We start from the raw sequence: 20,858 nt of genomic DNA on the forward strand, positions 1-20,858 counted from the left end.
AGCATCAAATGTGCCCACCAGAATAACTGTATCTGATATTTTTGACCTTGTGGGGACAGTTGGCCTTTTTTCCACAAAAACTGTATGCTTTATTTAATATCCATGAATTTAGCTGGTCTTTTGCACAAAAACAAGTGCATTTTATTTAAAATAAAAAGAGCCAAGCATAACAGAGCTTAGGGTTATGTGTTAGTGTAGCATTAGTTCCACTAAGGAATATGCATCAGTGAAAATACTCCACAAAAATGTAAACACGGTGTGTGTGTGTGAGAGAGAGAGAGAGAGAGAGAGAGAGAGAGAGGGAGAGACCTTCGGACAGTACATATGTTTGCCCAAATTTTACTCACACAAAGTCATGAGTCATTCGGGTTAAGAGGTAAGTGATGCTATGTGTAGCTGGAGAACCATTTAAATAGTTCTTTGCTTATTTATTTTGTCTGATTTGGTCTCTCTCTCTCTCTCTCTCTCTCTCTCGCTCTCTCTCTCTCTCACTCACTAAATCGCTTTCTCTTGAGTTAACACAATTGAACACAGAATGTTTGGCTACTTTAATACAAGACATCGCTCACTATTTGAAGCTTGTTTGATATAATGAATGTTTAATCAGCAGTGACTTTAATCAGAATCTGACACCAGACCAGAAAATATTCTTGAAAAGTACTCTATATAGATCTGCACCATTTAGTATATTAAAAACACAAAGAATCTTTTTTATAAAGGTTTTAGAAACACTTTCATTTAAATATACAGGAATAAATGTTTTAAGCAGGGTATTTGATTACTACAACCTGACATTATGGAGGTTTGAGTAGCACTTATTCTGATGGCTTGATTTACAAATACAAAATGTTCTACAGAAAATATCTCCTGCATTTGTGGATCAGTAGGCCCAAATTCTGCAAAAACAAACAAACAAAAAAAACGTATGCACTATAAAAGAGTAATTCAGTACTTGATCTCTTCCAGTGTCCTATAAATGCTGTGTTTTTCTGTATGAATGTTTGTGTTTTCTTGTATTTTACCATTTTATCAGTGGATCGCTGGCATTTTCCAAACAATATACACAATAATACCTTAAGGATTACAGTGAAGTTGTCCAAATCAGACTTTACCTTGGACAAAGCCTTAAACATTTGCATACAATAAATCTTATAAAAGCCATATTAGAGCAAAAACTGACTTTTACTCAACATCTCCACTATTTTTTAATTACTTTAAAGCATAAAACACCATCAAGAAACACCTTAAATGACAGCACATAAGTGAACAGATGGACAAAATATAGATTATCTAAATATATGCATCCCTATATTTGCCTTTGGATTCTTTTGACTTTCTCCCTACGAACATCCCGTCTCATGAGCAGACTGCAACTTTTGTGTTCGTCTTCCTGGTCACACTTCTGGGCCTCTGCTTCACTGTCTAAAACAGTAATATTCACGTTCAGTTGTGTAGTCATTTCTGTTTCTACATTTTAACTGCAAGTCCATGTGTGCTGTGAGCTTCCTCTTAAAACAGAAAATTATTCAATCACATACTGTTGCTGTAAGTAACTAGGGTTATGTTTATGGTCATATGTCTAGACAGATCTAGCAGATTCTTTTACACCACCATTTCAGTTCATGATTGGTAAGTATTGTGAAATATAATAGAATGTATTTGTATGTGTGATGAATAAAGTGTTGCTTCTACCATTCTAGAAGGCATGGCTGGATCAGCAGCAACCCCAGCATGCCTTCGAGCTCTCACAACCTGTAACAGAAATATCCAAAAAATAAATTTGAAATATCCAAAGAAAGAAATATCCAAAAAATAAATTCGGCACGTCAACATTTATACCTGACATGCTGAAAGAGATATGCGGAGTGTTTTTTTTTTTTATTAACCTCATTGAACTGAAATAAAAACGTTCCGATGAAATTATTCTGCACAACCTCATCTGTTTACCATAGCAAAGGATGCTTATTTCCTGTTCCCAGAAAGACATTTCTGCTACCACATAACACATTAGCTCTAAATATCTGTAGGACAGTGAGAATCTACATCTGAGAAACACCATCCCAGCCAACTGAGAGCACCCTCAGCCAAGTACTATTTGTTGTGGATGCATTTTCCATTTCCCAGTTGTGAAAATCTTGCTATATAAACCCCTATCTCATGCTCATGTTATCATTGGTGTCACGATCTCGCCGGCAGAGGTAGCTGTGGAGACAACGTGCACGAGCACTGGGAAAGCACGTGTTCGAAGTGCGCATGAATGCTAAGTCTGTTTCCTACGGACACGTGCCTTTTGTTTTGGTTTGGTTCTCTTCCAGTTCAGGTATTGGTTGATATTCGAGGGTGTGTCATGATTGGTCCCAGCTGTCTGTATTCAGGGGTAATTGTGACTGGTTATTTAAACCCCTCGAGTTGGTGCGCACGTCGCGCGGTATTAGAGCAGAGACTAATAGAGACTGATGGGTGTAATGGCACCACGCGGTAAAGTTCCATGTCCTGTCTTGTTCCTTAGTTCATGCCATGGTTAAATGAGAGTTTGATGCCATAGTTAAATGAAAGTTTGATGCCATAGTTAGATGAGTGTTTCCTGCCCTAGTTAGATGAGTGTTTCCTGCCCTAGTTAGATGAGTGTTTCCTGCCTGAGTTAAATGAGTGTTTCAAGTCATAGTCTGGTTTTAAGTTTTGTGCTTCATGCTTCAGTTCTAGTTTTATGTTTAGACCTTGTTTCCCGCCTCCTTGGGTGTTGCCTTAAGTCTAAATAAAGACATTACTCCTGCGTTTACTTCCTGTCCAAGTCTCTTTTCATAACAATTGGCAAGTTTAAGCCATACCCATTAAAATGTGAGCATTTTCTTGTGTCTCACTGTGCCTTTGATTTCTGCAGATATTTAGATTAAAGGTCTTCTTATGCACCTGACTAGGCATTTTTTTCCACAGATCTCTTGATGATAATATGGTACCTACTGATGAATTAACGGTTAGAGTAAAAGGTAACGTTTAGGATCATATTTGGGGTCATTGCCATAGATACATACTTGCAGAGGACTCATAGTTTTGTGACTGAGCAGTGAATAACTGCCCACTCGTGACCTAGGAGGCAGTGGTCTTCTGTTCAGATGACGCCTTGATCTGTCAGCCTGAAACAGTAAAAAACAGTATAATAGATGTTCATCTTTTTTATTTCAGGTGCACACACAAACATAAACACACACCTGAATTAGAGTGTTGGGGAAACCCTTGGCTGTAAAGGCTCCTGGTAGGTTGGCTTGGCTCTGTTGAGCTCCTCTCTCATGGTCTGAGTTTGTCTGCCTCAAAAACCTTAACTGAAATAAATACAGGTTATTTATATCTCATGGTTACTTTTAGCTACCATGTTTCTTTTAGAGAAAACATGCAAATATTGTATAAACTAAAGACGGTAGAGCCATATCTCATCATTCTCAAACAATTTTACCAATACACATATACCAAAATGTTTGCTCATGAGTATGTTGGTTTGGTGTAATTATGCCAAAGTAGTTATTACATGGTGTAAGCATCCATTCAAATCAAATAACAGTAGAGTTAGTTTTGTTAAATGTACCATAAATCAGTAGGTATAGCTCTAAATGTGCTAAACGTCATGTTCATGTCAAGGTGGTTTATTCAATGTATTAGGGTTATAAGAAATTCTTTAAAAATCTTTGTTTAAAAACCATCAGATAGGCTCTTAAATATTTTGAAATTTAACATTCAAGGATGATAGGTGTTCTTCTGCCTAATACCCTCCTCCCACACTCCCACATCCCCCAGTAAATTAAAAAGTAAGGGTTTTTTTTGTTTGTTTTCCTTAAAATTTACACAAAACAAGAATACACTTGGTGTTTTATTACCCTCATTTAATTGAAGTGAAAAAAGATAATTATAGATAAATAAATAGCACATTATTATATCCCCATAATAATGTTGGATAGAAGCAGCTATTAAATGAAATGTAATAAATCTATCTTGATCAGATTAAGCACTAAGAAATGCTGCACTTTGGTGATTATCATACATAACTTCATAATATATGTCAGGCCTTCTAACAGATATAAAAAAATACAGTCATGTGAAAAAATAAGTACACCTCATGGAAATTGTTGGCTTTTTAAATTTTTTTTTATTATTATTATTATTTATTTATTTATTTTTACATATTTGTACAAGTGATTATTTGATCATGTTTGAATCAGTGCCTATTAATAAAGTTGATATACTTGAAGTAAACCACAAGGAAAAAATTATTTTTCAATCATTTATTCAACAGAAATATAAATACATGTGATATTCTTGTGTGGAAAAAGTAAGTACATTTCAGGTGGCCTCAGAAGCTAGTATTGCCCCCTTTAGCAGAAATAACACCGGTCCCTGACATCGGCTTGCTGAAATTTTTGCTCCATCTTTGCTCCTCTATCTCTGTCGCTTATTAGGGTACTGCCATTGGTTGATCAGGCTATCCATCATCCATGACGTTGACGGAAGTAGCCAGTTACAGCCAGTGACCCAAGTATAAAGACCCGGAAGAAGAGGTTGTTGTTTTCTGAGTAGTTGATCCTGTTGCTAGATCGCTATTCTCTTTCGTTTACTCTGTGGGTGGCTTTTTTCCATTTCCTGTGTTTATTTGTTTACTAGTAACTTTTGTAAATTAGTTTTTCTTGGCTTTGGCTATTTCTTTTGTTTGGTTTTGTTCCTACTGGCTTGTTTTGTTGTTATTCCTGTTATTTACTTTCATGTGTGGAGTTGGTGGACATCTTTCCTGTAGTTCGTGCTACATCAGACTGAGGAGAAGCGAACAGGGAAATACATCACGTGACTTACATATTACATGTAGATTCCGTTGATGTTAAATACACTAGGTTAGGTAAATACAATCGGTAAATTACACCCCATGTAATTTTGGTTTGGTAGCGGGAGTAATGGTAGTCAGGGCATGTTGCATGCTGAAGATGTTTAATTTCCTTTCAGTTCCAGTTAGATTACAGAGGGGAGGAGGGGACTATTTACATGTGTTTTGGTTTTGTTATTTTCTTTGGTTTAGCACCGCTTGTGTTCCTTTTCCCTGTGTTTCATTTTGTTTTAATTACTACCTTATGAATATTGTATGTATACTTATTTTCCCTTTGCTTTTCTTCTTTGCACTAAATAAGTTGTAACACTTTTCCAGCATTTACTTTGATTTCCTTGTGTCAGTTCATCGGCAGCCGGTGTTCAGAGTGATAATACTCTAATCTGGAAAGTTCTTTCAATTTTATGTCTACGTCTCCCTCATTAGACCTTTAGGCCAGCTTAGGGGGTGTAACATAATGTGGGGGCTTGTCCAGGATTCTGTTCTCGTTATTGGGAAAGTTCCTGGTTCCAGGATAGTTTTTCCAGTGACTTTGAGGACGCTGTTATGGACTGATACATGTGTACATGGAGTACAGAGGTTAGTGCTTAGGTTAGTGGCTCTGTGTGTGTGTGTGTTCCTACCAATTGTTAGTGTTTTGTAAGCTTCATGATGTCTGCTAATGTGCTTGGCTTTATTGAAAACCCATCCCTAGATATTTGTGAGAAATGTCATAAGGATGAACTATTGTCAATAGCTGACCACTTCCACATCGCTGTTAGTCAGCAATTATTGGAAAGGAAATTAAAATTGTTGTTTTAGACAAACTTTTGGAATTACAAGTTCTAGCTCTGCCTGCAGGGACTAGCAAAGCAGACTAAATTAATGAGGATGTGCAACCATGTGAAAACACTAAGGCGGGAGATGAAGGGACCAGGCTTGCCAATGTGGAGGCTGATGCCGAAGCCAGAGTGGGTTTGCTCCCATTTGAGCGATTTTCTCCGACCACGCTGGTTTCTAGAGGGGAGCCACAACTAAAGATTTGTGTCTACCGACTCCGCATGGAAGCGGAGGAGAGAGCATAAGTTCAAAAAGCTGATGATCTGCGGCTCGAATTTCGTAGGATTGATATTCAAGCTGACAAAGAAGTGCAACTGAGCCAGTTGGAGATAGAATGGGGAAGCCCTTGTCTGTACCCACTGGCTAGTTCACTTATGAATCAGTGTCTAAAGAGGCACCAGTGTGTGGTTCTGCTTTTGATGTAAGTAAAAACATTCAACTGGTGCCGTTATTCAGAAAGACCGAAGTGGAAATTTATGGGGGGGGGGGGGGGTATTTGAGAGAGTTTCTGTTTCATTGAACTGGCCGAAGGATGTATGGTGATTGTTGTTAAAATGTCGGCTCATGTGGAAGGCGATGAAAGTGTTCTTTACCTTGTCTTTGGAAGATAGCTTCTATTATGAGAAGGTGAAAGCAACAATTTTTACGTGTGTATGAGTTAATGCCGGAAGCTTACAGACAGAAGTTTAGAAGTCATAAGAAGGGTAGTAACCAGACGTTTGTTGAGTTTGCATGTGAAAAAGGAATGTTATTCGATAAGTGGTGTGTTTTGAGTAAGGTTGATATTTTTTCTTCTTCACAGGAATTAATGCTCCTTAAAGATTTCAAAGTGTTTGCCTGAATGCATCGTCATTTAAATGAGCAGAAAGTCACAAAATTGGCTACAGCTGCAGTATTAGCTGATGAATTTGTGTTAACACATAAGAATGTATTTAGTACTACCTGCTGTGACAGAAAAAGTCCCACGGTTTTTCTCATGCAAATCGCTCCAGTTAAAAGCAGAGTAGAACAGGCCAGAGAAAGACTTGAATGTTTCAACTGTCACAAGTTTGGTCATGTAATTGCAGATTGCTTGGTACTAAAGAAAAGCAACAAGGTTCAAACATTAAAGCTCATTGTGTTTGTGAAAACAGTTCATGGGTCTCAGATTGACCCTGTATATCAACCCTTCCTGTTGAAAGGTTTTGTATCTTTCGTGGTAAACTTGATGATCAAATGGAAATCCAGGTGTTGCATGACACTGGAGCAGCGCAGTCTTTCATCTGTGGGCATGTGTTGCCTATTATGGTAACACTTTCTATGAAGCCCATGCTTATAATGAATTATAGCCCCATTTATAATTATTTATAAGCACGTATTACTGCTCTATAAACACATTTATAACGACACATAAAGACCTATAATTTGTTATAACAACAGTTATAGCTACATTTATATTATTATTATAATTACTTATAAGTGATACACTTGCTTTTTCAGTGTCCATGCTCATAATGCATTGTATACCAATTTATAAATATTAGTTAGTCAGTCTTATGGTTCCATTAATGTATTCAGAAAATTTGTATGTATTCATGAAATCATTTTTATGTTATTATATTATAGTTGACTGATTAGTAATACAGATCTATTTCTATGTCCAATAAGTGAATTATTTTATATTGTTGTTGATAGTTGTGTGTCTTATAAATACTTATTGTGAGCTATAATACAATTACTAACTTTTATAAATGCATCATTGATGGCTTTAAGTAAATTGAAAGCATAGGATGTAGTTTCCATAATGCAAATGTTAAGAAATCATGAAGATGTGCTTATTACACAAATAGAACATTTCCAGATGGCATAAACCACCAACAAAATACACAACAAAATATATCCAAATGTCACAAAATGATACTTGAAACTCTTAGCTACAAAATGTGCAATTTCACAAATAAAAAGTTTGAAACTTACTCATCTGATTTAGTCTTTACTGAAATGAGCACCAGAGCCTGTCACATATGTAATATAGGCATGCAGAAGGTTCTGTTTCCACCTCCTATGACATGGACGTGGGATTTGATTTTAGGAGGCAAAAATAACTTTACAACAATTATGAAAGTGCAAAATATAAACTAGTATATGCAAAACATGAACAAATGTGCAAAAAACCTGAATAAAAAAAATCATGAGCCAGAGTCTAGTGCACATCATTGAGCTTGGCTGTCCTTGACATTATCCCAACTCAGTGAAACAAAGATGGTCCACTATAGTACACAAGAACACATCACAAGACCTGCATTTGTAAATAATCTTGCTATACTTCTTCCTTTGAAGACAGTACACAGTGTTTTCTCCCAGCTGAGGCTTTGTCTCTCTTGAGCTGTTGAATTGTCACTGGATAGCATGGCCTCTTCTCTGCCACCCATGACATGTCTCTGACAGCTGCAGCCTCCACTGGCTCAGACATGCTGAACTTATGGCTTTACAACTCCCAAAATCCACAATTCTAGATCTTTTGGCTGCCATTCTTTCATCAATGACCAGGTTCTGGTGAGGCTGGTGTTATACCCTGCTTCCTGGTGGGCTTCACATAAAAGAGCCAATCATAGCCAGTGGTGCCTTTTAGCTGGTCATTCTGCTCATCATCTTTGACATGGCTCTTGTACAGGATCTAAAATATTGCCTCAAATCTGTAGAATGCCAGGACAGAGGTTTGGAATGGAAAATTATGTAGCTTATTCTTTCTCCACAAATCTCAAACTATTGATGGCTTTATTAGGCCAAAGTAAATGACTAGGCCCAGGAATTTGCATATCTTCAGGTTAGTTACAGGACTCCATGGTGTCTACATACCATTCTGCTTTTACTCTGCATACAAGTTTGTTTTGTTGCAGAGACTGTGGCTTTACAAAAAAAAAAAAACTAGAACAGCTCTAGAGAAGTGTACTGCTGATGGCTATCAAGCTGATATAAAATTATTTTTAAAAAACAACTTAAAAAGATTATAAAAACAACTTAAAAAGATAGTCTGCCTGGTTTTGATGGATGATGTCATATCATGTTCCTGCCCATATTCGTTTGGTGATGTGCCTACACAGACAGATGTGCTGTACCATGACATTAATGTTAATGGTGCGACCCCAATTATGCAGCACTACTCCTCCACTTGGTCTGAACACATGTCCGTAATAGCTACTGTTTTTCAATGACTCGTGGATGTCTTTAACCCCGAATTTGGCCAAATGGGAATTTGTTAAGGCTACAGTGACACATTTGGGTAAGCAGGTGGGGGAGGGTCAAGTCCGCCCTGTGTAGGCAAAGAGCTATTAAGCAGTTTCCTGCACTAGGAAAGGCGGGTTATTACAGAAGCTTTTGTAAGAATTTTTCTTCAGTTGCAAAGCCTCTGACAGACTTACTTAGCCCTGCAAAATAATTTTTTGGTCCCTAGAGAGTCAGAATGTCAAAATGCCAGATACTAGTAAGGGTTTGCTATGTAGTTCTCCAGTGATGTCTGCTCCTAACTTTTCACTACCTTTCCAACTAGAGGTGGATGCAAGCACATTTGGAGTAGGTGCTGTTCTTCTTAAGGAGGAATTGGAAGGAGTTGATCATCCAATTTGTTATTTCTCTAAGAAATTTAACCCACACCAATATAACTACTCACTGATTGAGAAAGAAGCTTTAGCTTTGTTGCTTGCATTACAGCATTTTGAGGTGTATATTGGCTCTGCCTCGTATCCAGTAATAGTTTACACTCATAATTCTCTAACCTTTCTGTGTCACATGTGCAGTGCCCTCCACTAATATTGGCACCCTTGGTAAATATGAGCAAATAAGGCTGTGAAAATTTGTCTTTATTGTTTAATCTTTTGATCTTTGGTTAAAAAAAATTCACAAACATACTCCGCTGTCATGGATATCAAACAATTGCAAACAAAACACAAGTTTATCCAAAAACATGATCTTTGTTAAATATAGGTGTGCAACAATTATTAGCACCCTTTTAGTCAATACATTGTGCAATACTTTGCCAATATAACAGCTTGAGTCTTCTCCTATAATGCCTGATGAGGTTGGAGAATATATGGCAAGGGGTCTGAGACCATTCTTCCATACAGAATATCTCCATATTCTTCAAATTTCGAGGTCCACGCTGGTGGAATCTTCTTTCAGTTCACCCCACAGGTTTTCTATGGCTTTCACAGGTTTCTATGGGACTGGGACGACCATGACAGGACCTTGATTTTGTGGTCTGTAAACCACAAAATAAAAAAATTGTGTTGATTTTGTTTTGGATTATTGTCTTGCTGGAAGATCCAACCACTGTCCATTTTAAGCTTTCTGGCAGAGAGGCAGTCAGGCTTTCATAGAGTCCATGATGCCATGTATCCTAACAAAATGTCCAAGTCGAGAGGCAGAAAAACAGCCACAAAACTTTAAAGAGCTGTGGAACCGTGGACATGTGGCTCTTCAATATTGCTACTTCTCTGTGTGTGCCAAAACCACCTCTGGTGTTTATTGCCCAAAAGCTCTATTCTGGTTTCATCTGACCATAGAATCCGATCCCATTTGAAGTTCCAGTAGTGTCGGCAAACTGAAGATGCTTGAGTTTGTTTTTGGATGAGAGTAGAGGCTTTTTTCTTGAAATCCTTCCAAACAACTTGTGGTGATGTAGGTGAGTTCGGATTGTAGTTTTGGAGACTTTCTGACCACAAGACGCAGTTAACTTCTGCAGTTCTCCAGCTGTGATCCTTGGAGATTTTTTGTCCACTCAAACCATCCTCTTCACAGTGCGTTGAGACGATATAGACACACGTCCAATTCCAGGTTGATTCCTAACATTTCCAGTTGACTGGAACTTCTTAATTATTGCCCTGATGGTGGAAATGGGCATTTTCAATGATTGTGCTATTTTCTTATAGACACTTTCCATTTTGTGACGCTCAACAACCTTTTGCTGCACATCATAGCTGTGTTCCTCGGTCTTACCCATTGTTATGAATGGGTTTTATAAAAATATATATATATATATATATATATATATATATACACACACACACATATATATATATATATATATATATATATATATATATATATATATATATATATACATACATATATAGGTGTGGGGTTTTTTTGTGTGTATGTCAACATTATGCTGGACGTCTCGTCTTAGGGGTGGGGGTATTACGTACCCCGTTATTGTGGGAAGATTGTGTGTCGGTTTTTCTGTTGCTTTCTCTCCTCTTCCTTTTTTTCTATTGGTTGCGCTCTGCTCCTCTATCTCTGTCGCTCATTAGGGTACCGCCATTCATCGATCAGGCTGTCCATCATCCAGGACGTTGACGGAAGCGGCCAATTACATTCAGCGACCTGGGTATAAAACTGGTCAGCGCCAAATATGTCTGCTGTTACTGTGGCCAAACAACTCAAGCTTTGATTTGTCAGTCCAGAGCACATTATTCCAAAAGGCCTGGCCTTTGAAAATATGCTCATTGGCAAACTGTATTCTTGCCCTGATGTTCTTTTTAGACAGCAAATCTCGTCCTGATTGTATAATCATACACTTGCACACCAACCATTGCGAGACTTACTAACAGATCCTGTTATTCAATTTTGGGGTTCTTGGAGACTTCTTTTTGCATCAGACCATCTGCTCTAGGGTTGAATTTACTGGGACAGCCATTCCTGTACAAATTGGCAGTCATTTGAAATCTGTGCCACTTGTAGATGATTTTCCTTACAGTGAAATAATGAATTTAAAATAATTTGGAGATCTTTTTAAATCCTTTCCCAGACCCATAGGCATCCACAACCATTTTTCTGAAGGCCTTGTAGAACTTTTTAGATCTTGGCAACATGTAACCACACACCTCAATTACAAAGGAAACACCAGAGACTAGATGTGAGAGGTTTAAATTAGACCATAAATAAGGTTCCACCTGCACTCCCTAAGCAGGTTCTGATCACTGGCACCCAATATTGAACACCTGATTCTTATTTTATGATGAAGGTGTGTTAAATGTACGGGTGTACTTACGTTTTCCATGTGACTGATCTGTTTTTTTGTTAATTTAAATTGTGAAAATTACTACAAAATGTCAGTTGTATGTGTCTCACCTTTATTAACAGGCACTAAAGAGGATCAAACTTCAAAGAGGATCACATGTTTGCTTGTCCAAATATGTCAAAAAAAAACAAAAACAACAATTTCCATGGGGTGTACTTATTTTTTCACATGACTGTAGATACAGCATTTACCCAAACAGATAGTTCAACTTCAAAGTTTGTTCAGCCATCAGACAATTTGTTTTTCACTTGAGGGTTCTACTGTCTCATACCCTGTCTCTATGTTCTGAAAAACAGAAGTGGTGGGTGGACCATGATATTATGCTGAGTGGAAACATTAACAGACCACTGACTCATGGAAAACCCAAGGAAAGTTGGCACCATTCTGTTCTATTCATGGGTTTTTTTTTTGGTCACCTAGGCTGGTAGAGCTTCAGACACTGCAGGACAGAGAGACATGAGAGACCCACCTCGGCTCCATGTTTGTCATCACTAGTCCTTTTAATGTTTAAATGTTTTCCTGATACCTTAAGCTTTTTATGTTCTGCCCTGTTCTGACCACAAGCTCCGCTTTGGCCCTGTGATGCACTTTTGCCGGAAAGAAATAGTTGTGGTCAGTTCAATTCAGTTTAACTTTATTGGCTTAGACACCAAAAAACCAATATTGCCAATGCATTTCAAACATTCTCTGTCATAGGTTTTGATGTCTCCTAATAGAAACTTGCAATACACAGAACATTTTTGATGAATTTATATATGCATTCTTAGAAATTCATGTCTGTTTAATGATACTGTATCCTTAATATGTGGAAATATTGTACATATCTTAGCGACAAAGCTGCGTCATATGATATTCCTAAGAATATTTTTTATTAAACTTTTGATGCTATGCAAAAGTGCTTAGGATATACGACTATTCTAAATGGTATGCATGGTTCAACTACACCAGTAAGGTATTTCTCTTTAGATACATTTTATAGGTATGCATTTCCAAATACAACTTTTCATAGCTAATATATTAGGTTTTACTGTTTCCCACTGGTATATGAATTGTCTAAGAATTTGAAAGCTTAATTTTTTTTTGGCCAAAAATCCCACTGTGGCGATGGCTTTTTTTTTTCGACTTACTGCTACCTACAAATAAATTTAGGTATGAGATCAGGAGTATACGTTGTTTTACCATATTTTTCAGTTACAGAAGTTTAGTAATAAACATGATCAAATACAGAATGACATGATACCATTTTACTAATACTTTATTGCATCCACACATTTAGGTGTAGATGAGAGTGAAATCTCAAAATGTATAAAAAGCCCTTACCTTTACCCTTTCACCCAGGCCACTGTCGCAATCCATGTCCCCATCTGCACAGTCTAGAGTGTGTGTTATCAGGTAGCCTGGCATACACAGCAGAAAAACCCACAATACTGTATTCATTGCTACAAGAGAGTGTGTTTGTGAGAGAGAATAAGTGTGGAAGACTGTCTGCTCTACAGTTTTCTCTCTGTGTTTTATACTCCCAGCTCTAATGGAGACCAGATGGGAGACAAGGAGGAGAGGCAATACAAAACACACACACACACACACACACACACACACACACGCAGAATCTCAGACAGGCACATATACACATATTGCTCTGACCTCAGGTATTCCGTTACACAACATATAGTATAAAGACGTGCCCAGAATGTCAGACATGCTTTTTATTTTATGATGCAGACACAAATTGAAGAAACTGGCGGAGTCAACCAAGGTTTTGGTTGAAAGCAAAACAGTGATTACAGCTGGTATGCTGCATTCTTCATGTCCTCCCCACAGAATGTAAAAGGCTGGCACAAACATTTGATGGGGTTTGGAGGAGCGATCCTCACCAGCTGCATGTTCTATCCACATAATAGCCACATTCCAGACTTGTGGGGACTTTGCAGTGTTTTCTTTGAAGTGGACTGTGCTATTATTTGAGGGTGTGTAGGAAGATGAGTTCCAAACACTTACCCAGACACATTGCAAAGGTTGAAGCAGTTGTGACCTTTGGAGTCAGGAGTAAAACACACACTTACAAAGTGGGGTGTAGGTGTTTATTTGTCCTTCCTAGCTGGCAGATGTGATGTACTCACATTTAGAGCTGAATGTTTTATTCTTGATTCCAGATTACAGATCTAGCAGCTGCACAAACCTTCTGACTTCGTGTCAGAGACATGTGAGTAATGTGCATGTCTCCCTTTCTCTTTCTCATACACATTTTCATTTCACTTAGAATTGGATTATGTTACAAAAACTCACTGTCTCATTGATTCTCAGCCCAAGGGGGATTGGTTGACACAGCTTGAGCTGTAATACTGATGAGTTTAAGAAGACGTTTCATCAATTGTAAGAGTGGGTCTTGTACTTGCCTAAAACTGTTAATCTAAACAGGTCCACTCAGCATTTCTTACCATGGCTTCTGGCTTGTGAAGAAATGCTGACTTTGTGAGATTGAATGTGCACTTCACCTTTACTTAATCAGCTTTTTGTGGTAACCATTAAACCACTGTGCCCCCCAGTTTCTGCACTTGGCTTTGTTATTTTGTATGGTAAATATTGTAATTATTTTTTTATTCTTTACATGTACAGTGGATATAAAACGTTTAAATTGGAAGGCTTTTGTGATGTAAAAAAAACAACAACTTTTTCCACCCTCAATATGAAATTACCACGTATAAAAAAAAATATATGTGGAAAAACAATCAAACATTTTAGGGAAAATAGGAAAAATAAAAACTTACAATAATCTAGTTGCATAAGTGTGCACACCCCTTAACTAATACTTTGTTGAAGCACCATTTGATTTTATTATGCCACTCAGTGTTTTTGGGTAAGAGTCCATCAGTGTGGCACATCTAGGCTTGGCAATATTTTCCCACTCTTTCTTGCAAAAGCATTCTAGATTGATTAAATTGTAAGGGTATCTCCGGTCACAGCTCACTTCAGGTCACCCCCTTGTCCTTTTGTAAATTTTGGAGGGATGTCCTGTTCTCGGTAATGTCACTGTGGTGCTCCATTTTCTCTATTCATTGATGATGGCCTTTATGGTGTTCCTTGATTTTGTAAATTCTTTTATACACCTCTCTTGATCGATACCATTCAAGTGAGATACCATGCATGCTTTGTAAGCTCTTTGGGGACCATGGCTTCAGCAGTCAGATAAAAACAAAGAGGATGTGAAGAAAATGCTACAGAGACAGCTGATCTTTATGTGGGGTTAATCAGAATAACTTAATTGATGACAGCTACAGTGAGGGAAAAAAGTATTTGATCCCCTGCTGATTTTGTACATTTGCCCACTGACAAAGAAATGATAGGTCTATAATTTTAATGGTAGATTTATTCGAACAGTGAGAGACAGAATAACAAGAAAATCCAGAAAAACGTATGTCAAAAATGTTATAAATTGATTTGCATTTTAATGAGGGAAATAAGTATTTGACCCCCTCTCAATCAGAAAGATTTCTGGCTCCCAGGTGTCTTTTATAGGTAACGAGCTGAGATTAGGAGCACACTCTTAAAGGGAGTGCTCCTAATCTCAGCTTGTTACCTGTATAAAAGACACCTGTTCACAGAAGCAATCAAACAATCAGATTCCAAACTCTCCACCATGGCCAAGACCAAAGACCTCTCCAAGGATGTCAGGGACAAGATTGTAGACCTACACAAGTCTGGAATGGGCTACAAGACCATTGCCAAGCAGCTTGGTGAGAAGGTGACAACAGTTGGTGCGATTATTCGCAAATGGAAGAAACATAAAAGAACCGTCAATCTCCCTCGGCCTGGGGCTCCATGCAAGATCTCAGGTCGTGGAGTTGCAATGATCATGAGAACAGTGAGGAATCAGCCCAGAACTACACCAGAGGATCTTGTCAATGATCTCAAGGCAGCTGGGACCATAGTCACCAAGAAAACAATTGGTAACACACTACGCCATGAAGGACTGAAATCCTGCAGCGCCCGCAAGGTCCCCCTGCTCAAGAAAGCACATATACATGCCTGTCTGAAGGTTGCCAATGAACATCTGAATGATTCAGAGGACAACTGGGTGAAAGTGTTGTGGTCAGATGAGACCAAAATGGAGCTCTTTGGCATCAACTCAACTCGCCGTGTTTGGAGGAGGAGGAATGATGCCTATGACCCCAAGAACACCATCCCCACCGTCAAACATGGAGGTGGAAACATTATGCTTTGGGGGTGTTTTTCTGCTAAGGGGACAGGACAACTTCACCGCATCAAAGGGACGATGGACGGGGCCATGTACTGTCAAATCTTGGGTGAGAACCTCCTTCCCTTAGCCAGGGCATTGAAAATGGGTCGTGGATGGGTATTCCAGCATGACAATGACCCAAAACACACGGCCAAGGCAACAAAGGAGTGGCTCAAGAAGAAGCACATTAAGGTCCTGGAGTGGCCTAGCCAGTCTCCAGAACCTGAATCTGGCTTCTTATTCACCAGCTTCTTATTCTGATTTTTTATTTCCACTTTCTGCCTAATTTTGATCCCATTATCTCTTCATTATGAACATGTCTCAAAAATCTGGTGATTATACATGAAACTACATGTACTTTCAAAATGCTAAATATGAAGAACTTTACTGGAGAATTTTTACAAAAAAATGGCCCTGTGAACTTAGCATTTGAGACCATTTCATATGATCGTTTTTCAAAGTCCATGCGCCTTATTCCACTACCTGCCATCCCGTCTGCCTTTGCCAGGGCCGACCTGCTATTCCAACACGTGTTCAGATACTTGAATACTTCCTATTCTGGAAGAGATCGTGAGTGACAGTGACAGGTAATTCACGTCTTGAGTCTGGGCCAGTTTCATGGAGAAGATGGGTGTCACCGTTAATCTCACCTCCGGGTACCATCCCCAGGCCAACGGACAGGCAGAACGGGCTAACCAAGAAGTCGTTAGATTCCTCTGAACCTTTTGTGCCACCCATCTGGAGGACTGGGGCCAATTCCTCCCATGGGCGGAGTACACACAGATCTCCCTGCGACACTCTGCAACCCAGCTCATCCCCTTCCAGTGTGTCTTGGGCATCCAGCCGCCTTTATTTCCCTGGAACGCCACCCCCACCGACTCACCAGTGGTGGATGAGTGGTTCCACCGGAGTGAGCAGGTCTGGGAAATCGTACATCAACATTTGGTGCAGGCCTCCCGTACCGCCAAACAAAAGGCGGACCTTTGCCAGAGGGTTCATCCCAACTATCAACCCGAGGACAGGGTGTGGCTTTCCACGAGAGACCTAAAGCAGCCACTCCCGGGCAGGAAACTTAACCCCAGGTATATTGGCCCCTTTTGAATCCTGAAACAAATTAACGAGGTCACCTACTGCCTGGACTTGCCCAAGCACAGCCGCATCACCCCATCATTCCATGTCTCTCTCCTTAAGCCAGTGATACCGGGTCCCTTGGCCACGGCAGTGCCGGGTGACTCCCCACCGGAACCGCTAGAGATTGAAGGCCGCCCAGCCTACCGCATCCGCAACATCCTTAACTCCAGGCATAGGAGAGGTAAACTCGAGTATCTGGTGGACTGGCAGGGGTATAGCCCAGAGGAGCAGTGCTGGATCCCGTCCCAGGACATTCTGGACCCAGACCTGCGCAGGGACTTCCATGCCGCTCACCCAGCTAGACCAAGACCATGGAGGAGAGGGAGGCCTCGGAAGGATTGAGCCCAGAGTGAGCCCTTTGGGGGGGCTCTGTCACGTCATGGCAAGGTCGCAACTACAGTTCCCAGAAGGCAGTGCCAACTACAAGCATGGCCGACGAGAACTACACTTCTCGCAACACCTGTGTTGCATCAAAGGTTATATAAGGCCTCATTAACTTCAGCACCTTGCAAAGTAAACGCTCAGCAGTCTTTCACCTGACGTTCACCAAGCCTTTGTTCACGTTTTGGATTCCTACAGTTTTCGGAGTTTTCGTCTGTTCTTGGATTACATTTCCCTGCATAGCCCAGTCTTGTATCGCCCGACCTACTGCTATCTTCCGCATTTAGTCTTCCACCTGATCCCAGTATTCTTATCCTGTTCGTCCGCGCTTGCCTCCGACAAGGTAACGTAACAGCTGTACAACTGGATGTAATGACCTCTGACCAGGCTGAGCTGGACACACATACCAATACAATCCCATGGTTCCTACTTGTACAGATAACTAATTCAAGGTGCTCAGGTAATTGGCTGATGTTAATTGATACAATTTAGTTGAGTACTGAATATCAAGTGATATAATTGACTATATTCTGTTGACTACTTCATGCAATAATAATGTTCCTACTTTTGACTACATCTAATGACAATGTCCCTATTGTGTCCCTATTTTCTTGGATAGGCCTTATTGACCACTACCTTGTATTTTCAGGACTCAAGGGTTCATTTTGCTTTTCCCAAAAGAATTCTGACCCAGGGTTGGGTGAACAAACCTTTTAACCCTATTGCGAGGAAAAGTTCCCACCCTGCCAGCACTGCATGCTCGACGGTGGCTACACCTGGCCCATATTAACAACAATATGCATCACTGTGACAGTAAAACCACAATACACATCGTGATACAAGTATAATCATCCAGCACTCCATTCCATTCTGATCCATAAATCAATGTTCATGGCGCTCACACCACCTACAGTTTATCATGACTTATGTCCATAAGGTAGTCCATACAGAGAACACATTATGTCCTAGACCTCCTCTGCTTACATGTCCTTCTGTCCACCATGTGCCAAAATGCTATCTTCGACCCAGACACTTTTTGTATCACAGGGGGCCACCTTTGGGGAGAGGTTCGGCTAGCACTTACACCCAGGGCATGGCTCATCGATCCCCTTTTTACTATACAGATATCCGGGACCTCCTGTTTCTCCTGCATGCCTTCCTGTCTTTTTCTTGCTAGTGATGACTTGTGGTGTGAAGTCTGTTCTATCTCTGCACATAGACACTTAGCATACTTGCACAGTCCTTAATAATCGCAGCGAGCATTGGTCATGCATTACAGAGCATTGCTTCAGCGTTCTCTACTTGTTATTATTGCTATGCACGGTAATAACTAGTAGGTGCATAAGTAAGCCAGTGGCTTCATGCAAATAGAGGTTATGGAAACATCGGTTATAATATATTGTGTGGATACTTGTGACCCCAACATAGTTACAAGAAATAACTTTCCAGTATCATATAAGTATATATCTGTATCCCTGTATTTACATAGTACACTCTACACTTTTATCACTGCATAATATACCTGTAATATCACCGCATAATATACCTGAAAGCTGGAGTATTTTAACCCTGTTATTATACCCTTAATATACCTTTAAGCTTTTAATATATTAACCCTCCCCCCTTTGATGCGGACATGCCTCCACCATAGGAGACAAGGGGACGGGTGATTGGCACTAAGTCTGGATGACCACATGCTGGCCAGCAACGTTATTAACAGCAACAAGGATGAGGCGCTTTCCAAGGGGGATAACGCAACATGCAATGAGGCCTATAATACACAAAGCTATAGTGATGGCAACACCGAGGCTGGTCATTGTGGATGCCCAATCAGTGGAAAAAAACAAGACCACCATGAAGGCCAATGGGGGTAAAACCTGTGTTATAGACATGTTCCTCATGCAGTTGTTTAAGCCAGGTCAGGACCTTGGTGAGGGTACCACGTGTTCCTGTACGCAAGGGTATAATGGCACAACATTCAGCCCCAACCATGGTACACACTCCTTCATCGGGGGCACGCATTTGATCAGTAGCGAAGTGGTTCTGAGCAGCCATAATGCACAATGCAATTGCTCATGGACCAGACCCAAAGCATCGACTGAATAGTTAATGAAACGCTGTTGATTGTACCAGATGTAGTTAATCCATGCAGTGTTTGGACGCTGGGCACGATGGCAAATCCATCACCCACAGATTCAATGGCTTTATATTGATTTGGGATACCCACAGGTGTTCCATCAAACTCGAGGGTTACACTTGGGTCTGGGGCCCAGTCGGAGTACTGTATATCATCAACATCTCACACATAGTCTGTCCACAAGGATAGTCAACTGGAGTATGAGTCTTACCTTTCAGGCGTACTGGGCTGCAGCACCCCAGCCAATCCATCAGGAGGGTCTGGCGTATCCTGTCTCCTCCACAATACCAAAACATGTCTGCCACGGGCAAAGTGCTGTCTACTAAATCAGGCAACTGTACTCTGTATTGTTGTCACACTGGGTGCGGGTAGACACCATAGGGACAAGGGCCAACTTAATGTTAGTACAGTTGTCAGCTATGTTGCCTACAAAATCAAGGCCTTCCTCAGAGCAAACACAGAGAGGAAAAGTAGAAGGGAAGCCAGCATATACTAGAATATAAGCATCGGGAGGGGTACTCACTAGGCAGAAATCACAGCTCTGGCTAACTAAAAGAAAGTGAGACATCTTTAAATGTTGTGGTAAACCACTCACTTCTTCCATCACACTCCAATTACAAGCTAAGAATCATTAAACCAAACAAGAAGATTCCATGGGAACTCTAAATGCTGCTAACCACTTCCACCAAGCCACTGTTGTGTTGGGATACACAAGGCTTGCAATTAACAGTAGCATTCAAGATTATTGTGGAACATTCACACTTTTAATACCCATCTTTTATAACTTTTAGAATGTGAATCAGCATATGTGCTTGTCATATCAAGATCTGAAACTCCCTAATACCTCATATTCATCAGCCACCTTTTATTTAAGCACTTTAAGGGAATGGCACTGCTGGCACTAGTTTCACTCCCTTGTTTTTTTTTCTTGTTTTGTTTAGTTCTTTGTTTATTTAATTTTGCTATCACATTAGACATTATTTATTACATTATTACAAGCTCATATAACGATATTACTAGGAGGCCAAGCACCGTAGGCAGACTATTGTTATTCTATGTTTTCTTATTAGGGGCCAAGCACTTTAGGTGTGAGGCACCTATTGTATCTGTTCTTCTTCTTCTTCTTCTTCTTCTTCTTTTTCTTCTTCTTCTTCTTCTGCACTTGAGTCTATGGCAGCATATAGAACCGCTTTCGAGAAGGCCTAAATACAAGATTATTTTTTCCTCTGAT

The 20,858-nt window shown here is 39.8% G+C and overlaps 1 protein-coding gene across 1 annotated transcript; it reads right to left on the bottom strand.

Annotated features, from left to right (window-relative positions):
* Positions 1 to 1,192: 1,192 nt before the first annotated feature.
* Positions 1,193 to 13,700, bottom strand: si:dkey-12l12.1 (uncharacterized). The gene is made up of 5 exons (XM_053612148.1): positions 13,062 to 13,700; positions 3,210 to 3,320; positions 3,033 to 3,134; positions 1,693 to 1,752; positions 1,193 to 1,422 (listed from the first exon to the last, which is right to left on the bottom strand). The coding sequence occupies exons 1-5, from the start codon at positions 13,176 to 13,178 to the stop codon at positions 1,357 to 1,359; spliced, it is 456 nt and encodes a 151-aa protein (XP_053468123.1). The 5' UTR covers positions 13,179 to 13,700; the 3' UTR covers positions 1,193 to 1,356.
* Positions 13,701 to 20,858: the final 7,158 nt, after the last annotated feature.

Source organism: Ictalurus furcatus, chromosome 23, assembly GCF_023375685.1.
Source record: "Ictalurus furcatus strain D&B chromosome 23, Billie_1.0, whole genome shotgun sequence".
Classification (NCBI taxonomy): domain Eukaryota; kingdom Metazoa; phylum Chordata; class Actinopteri; order Siluriformes; family Ictaluridae; genus Ictalurus; species Ictalurus furcatus.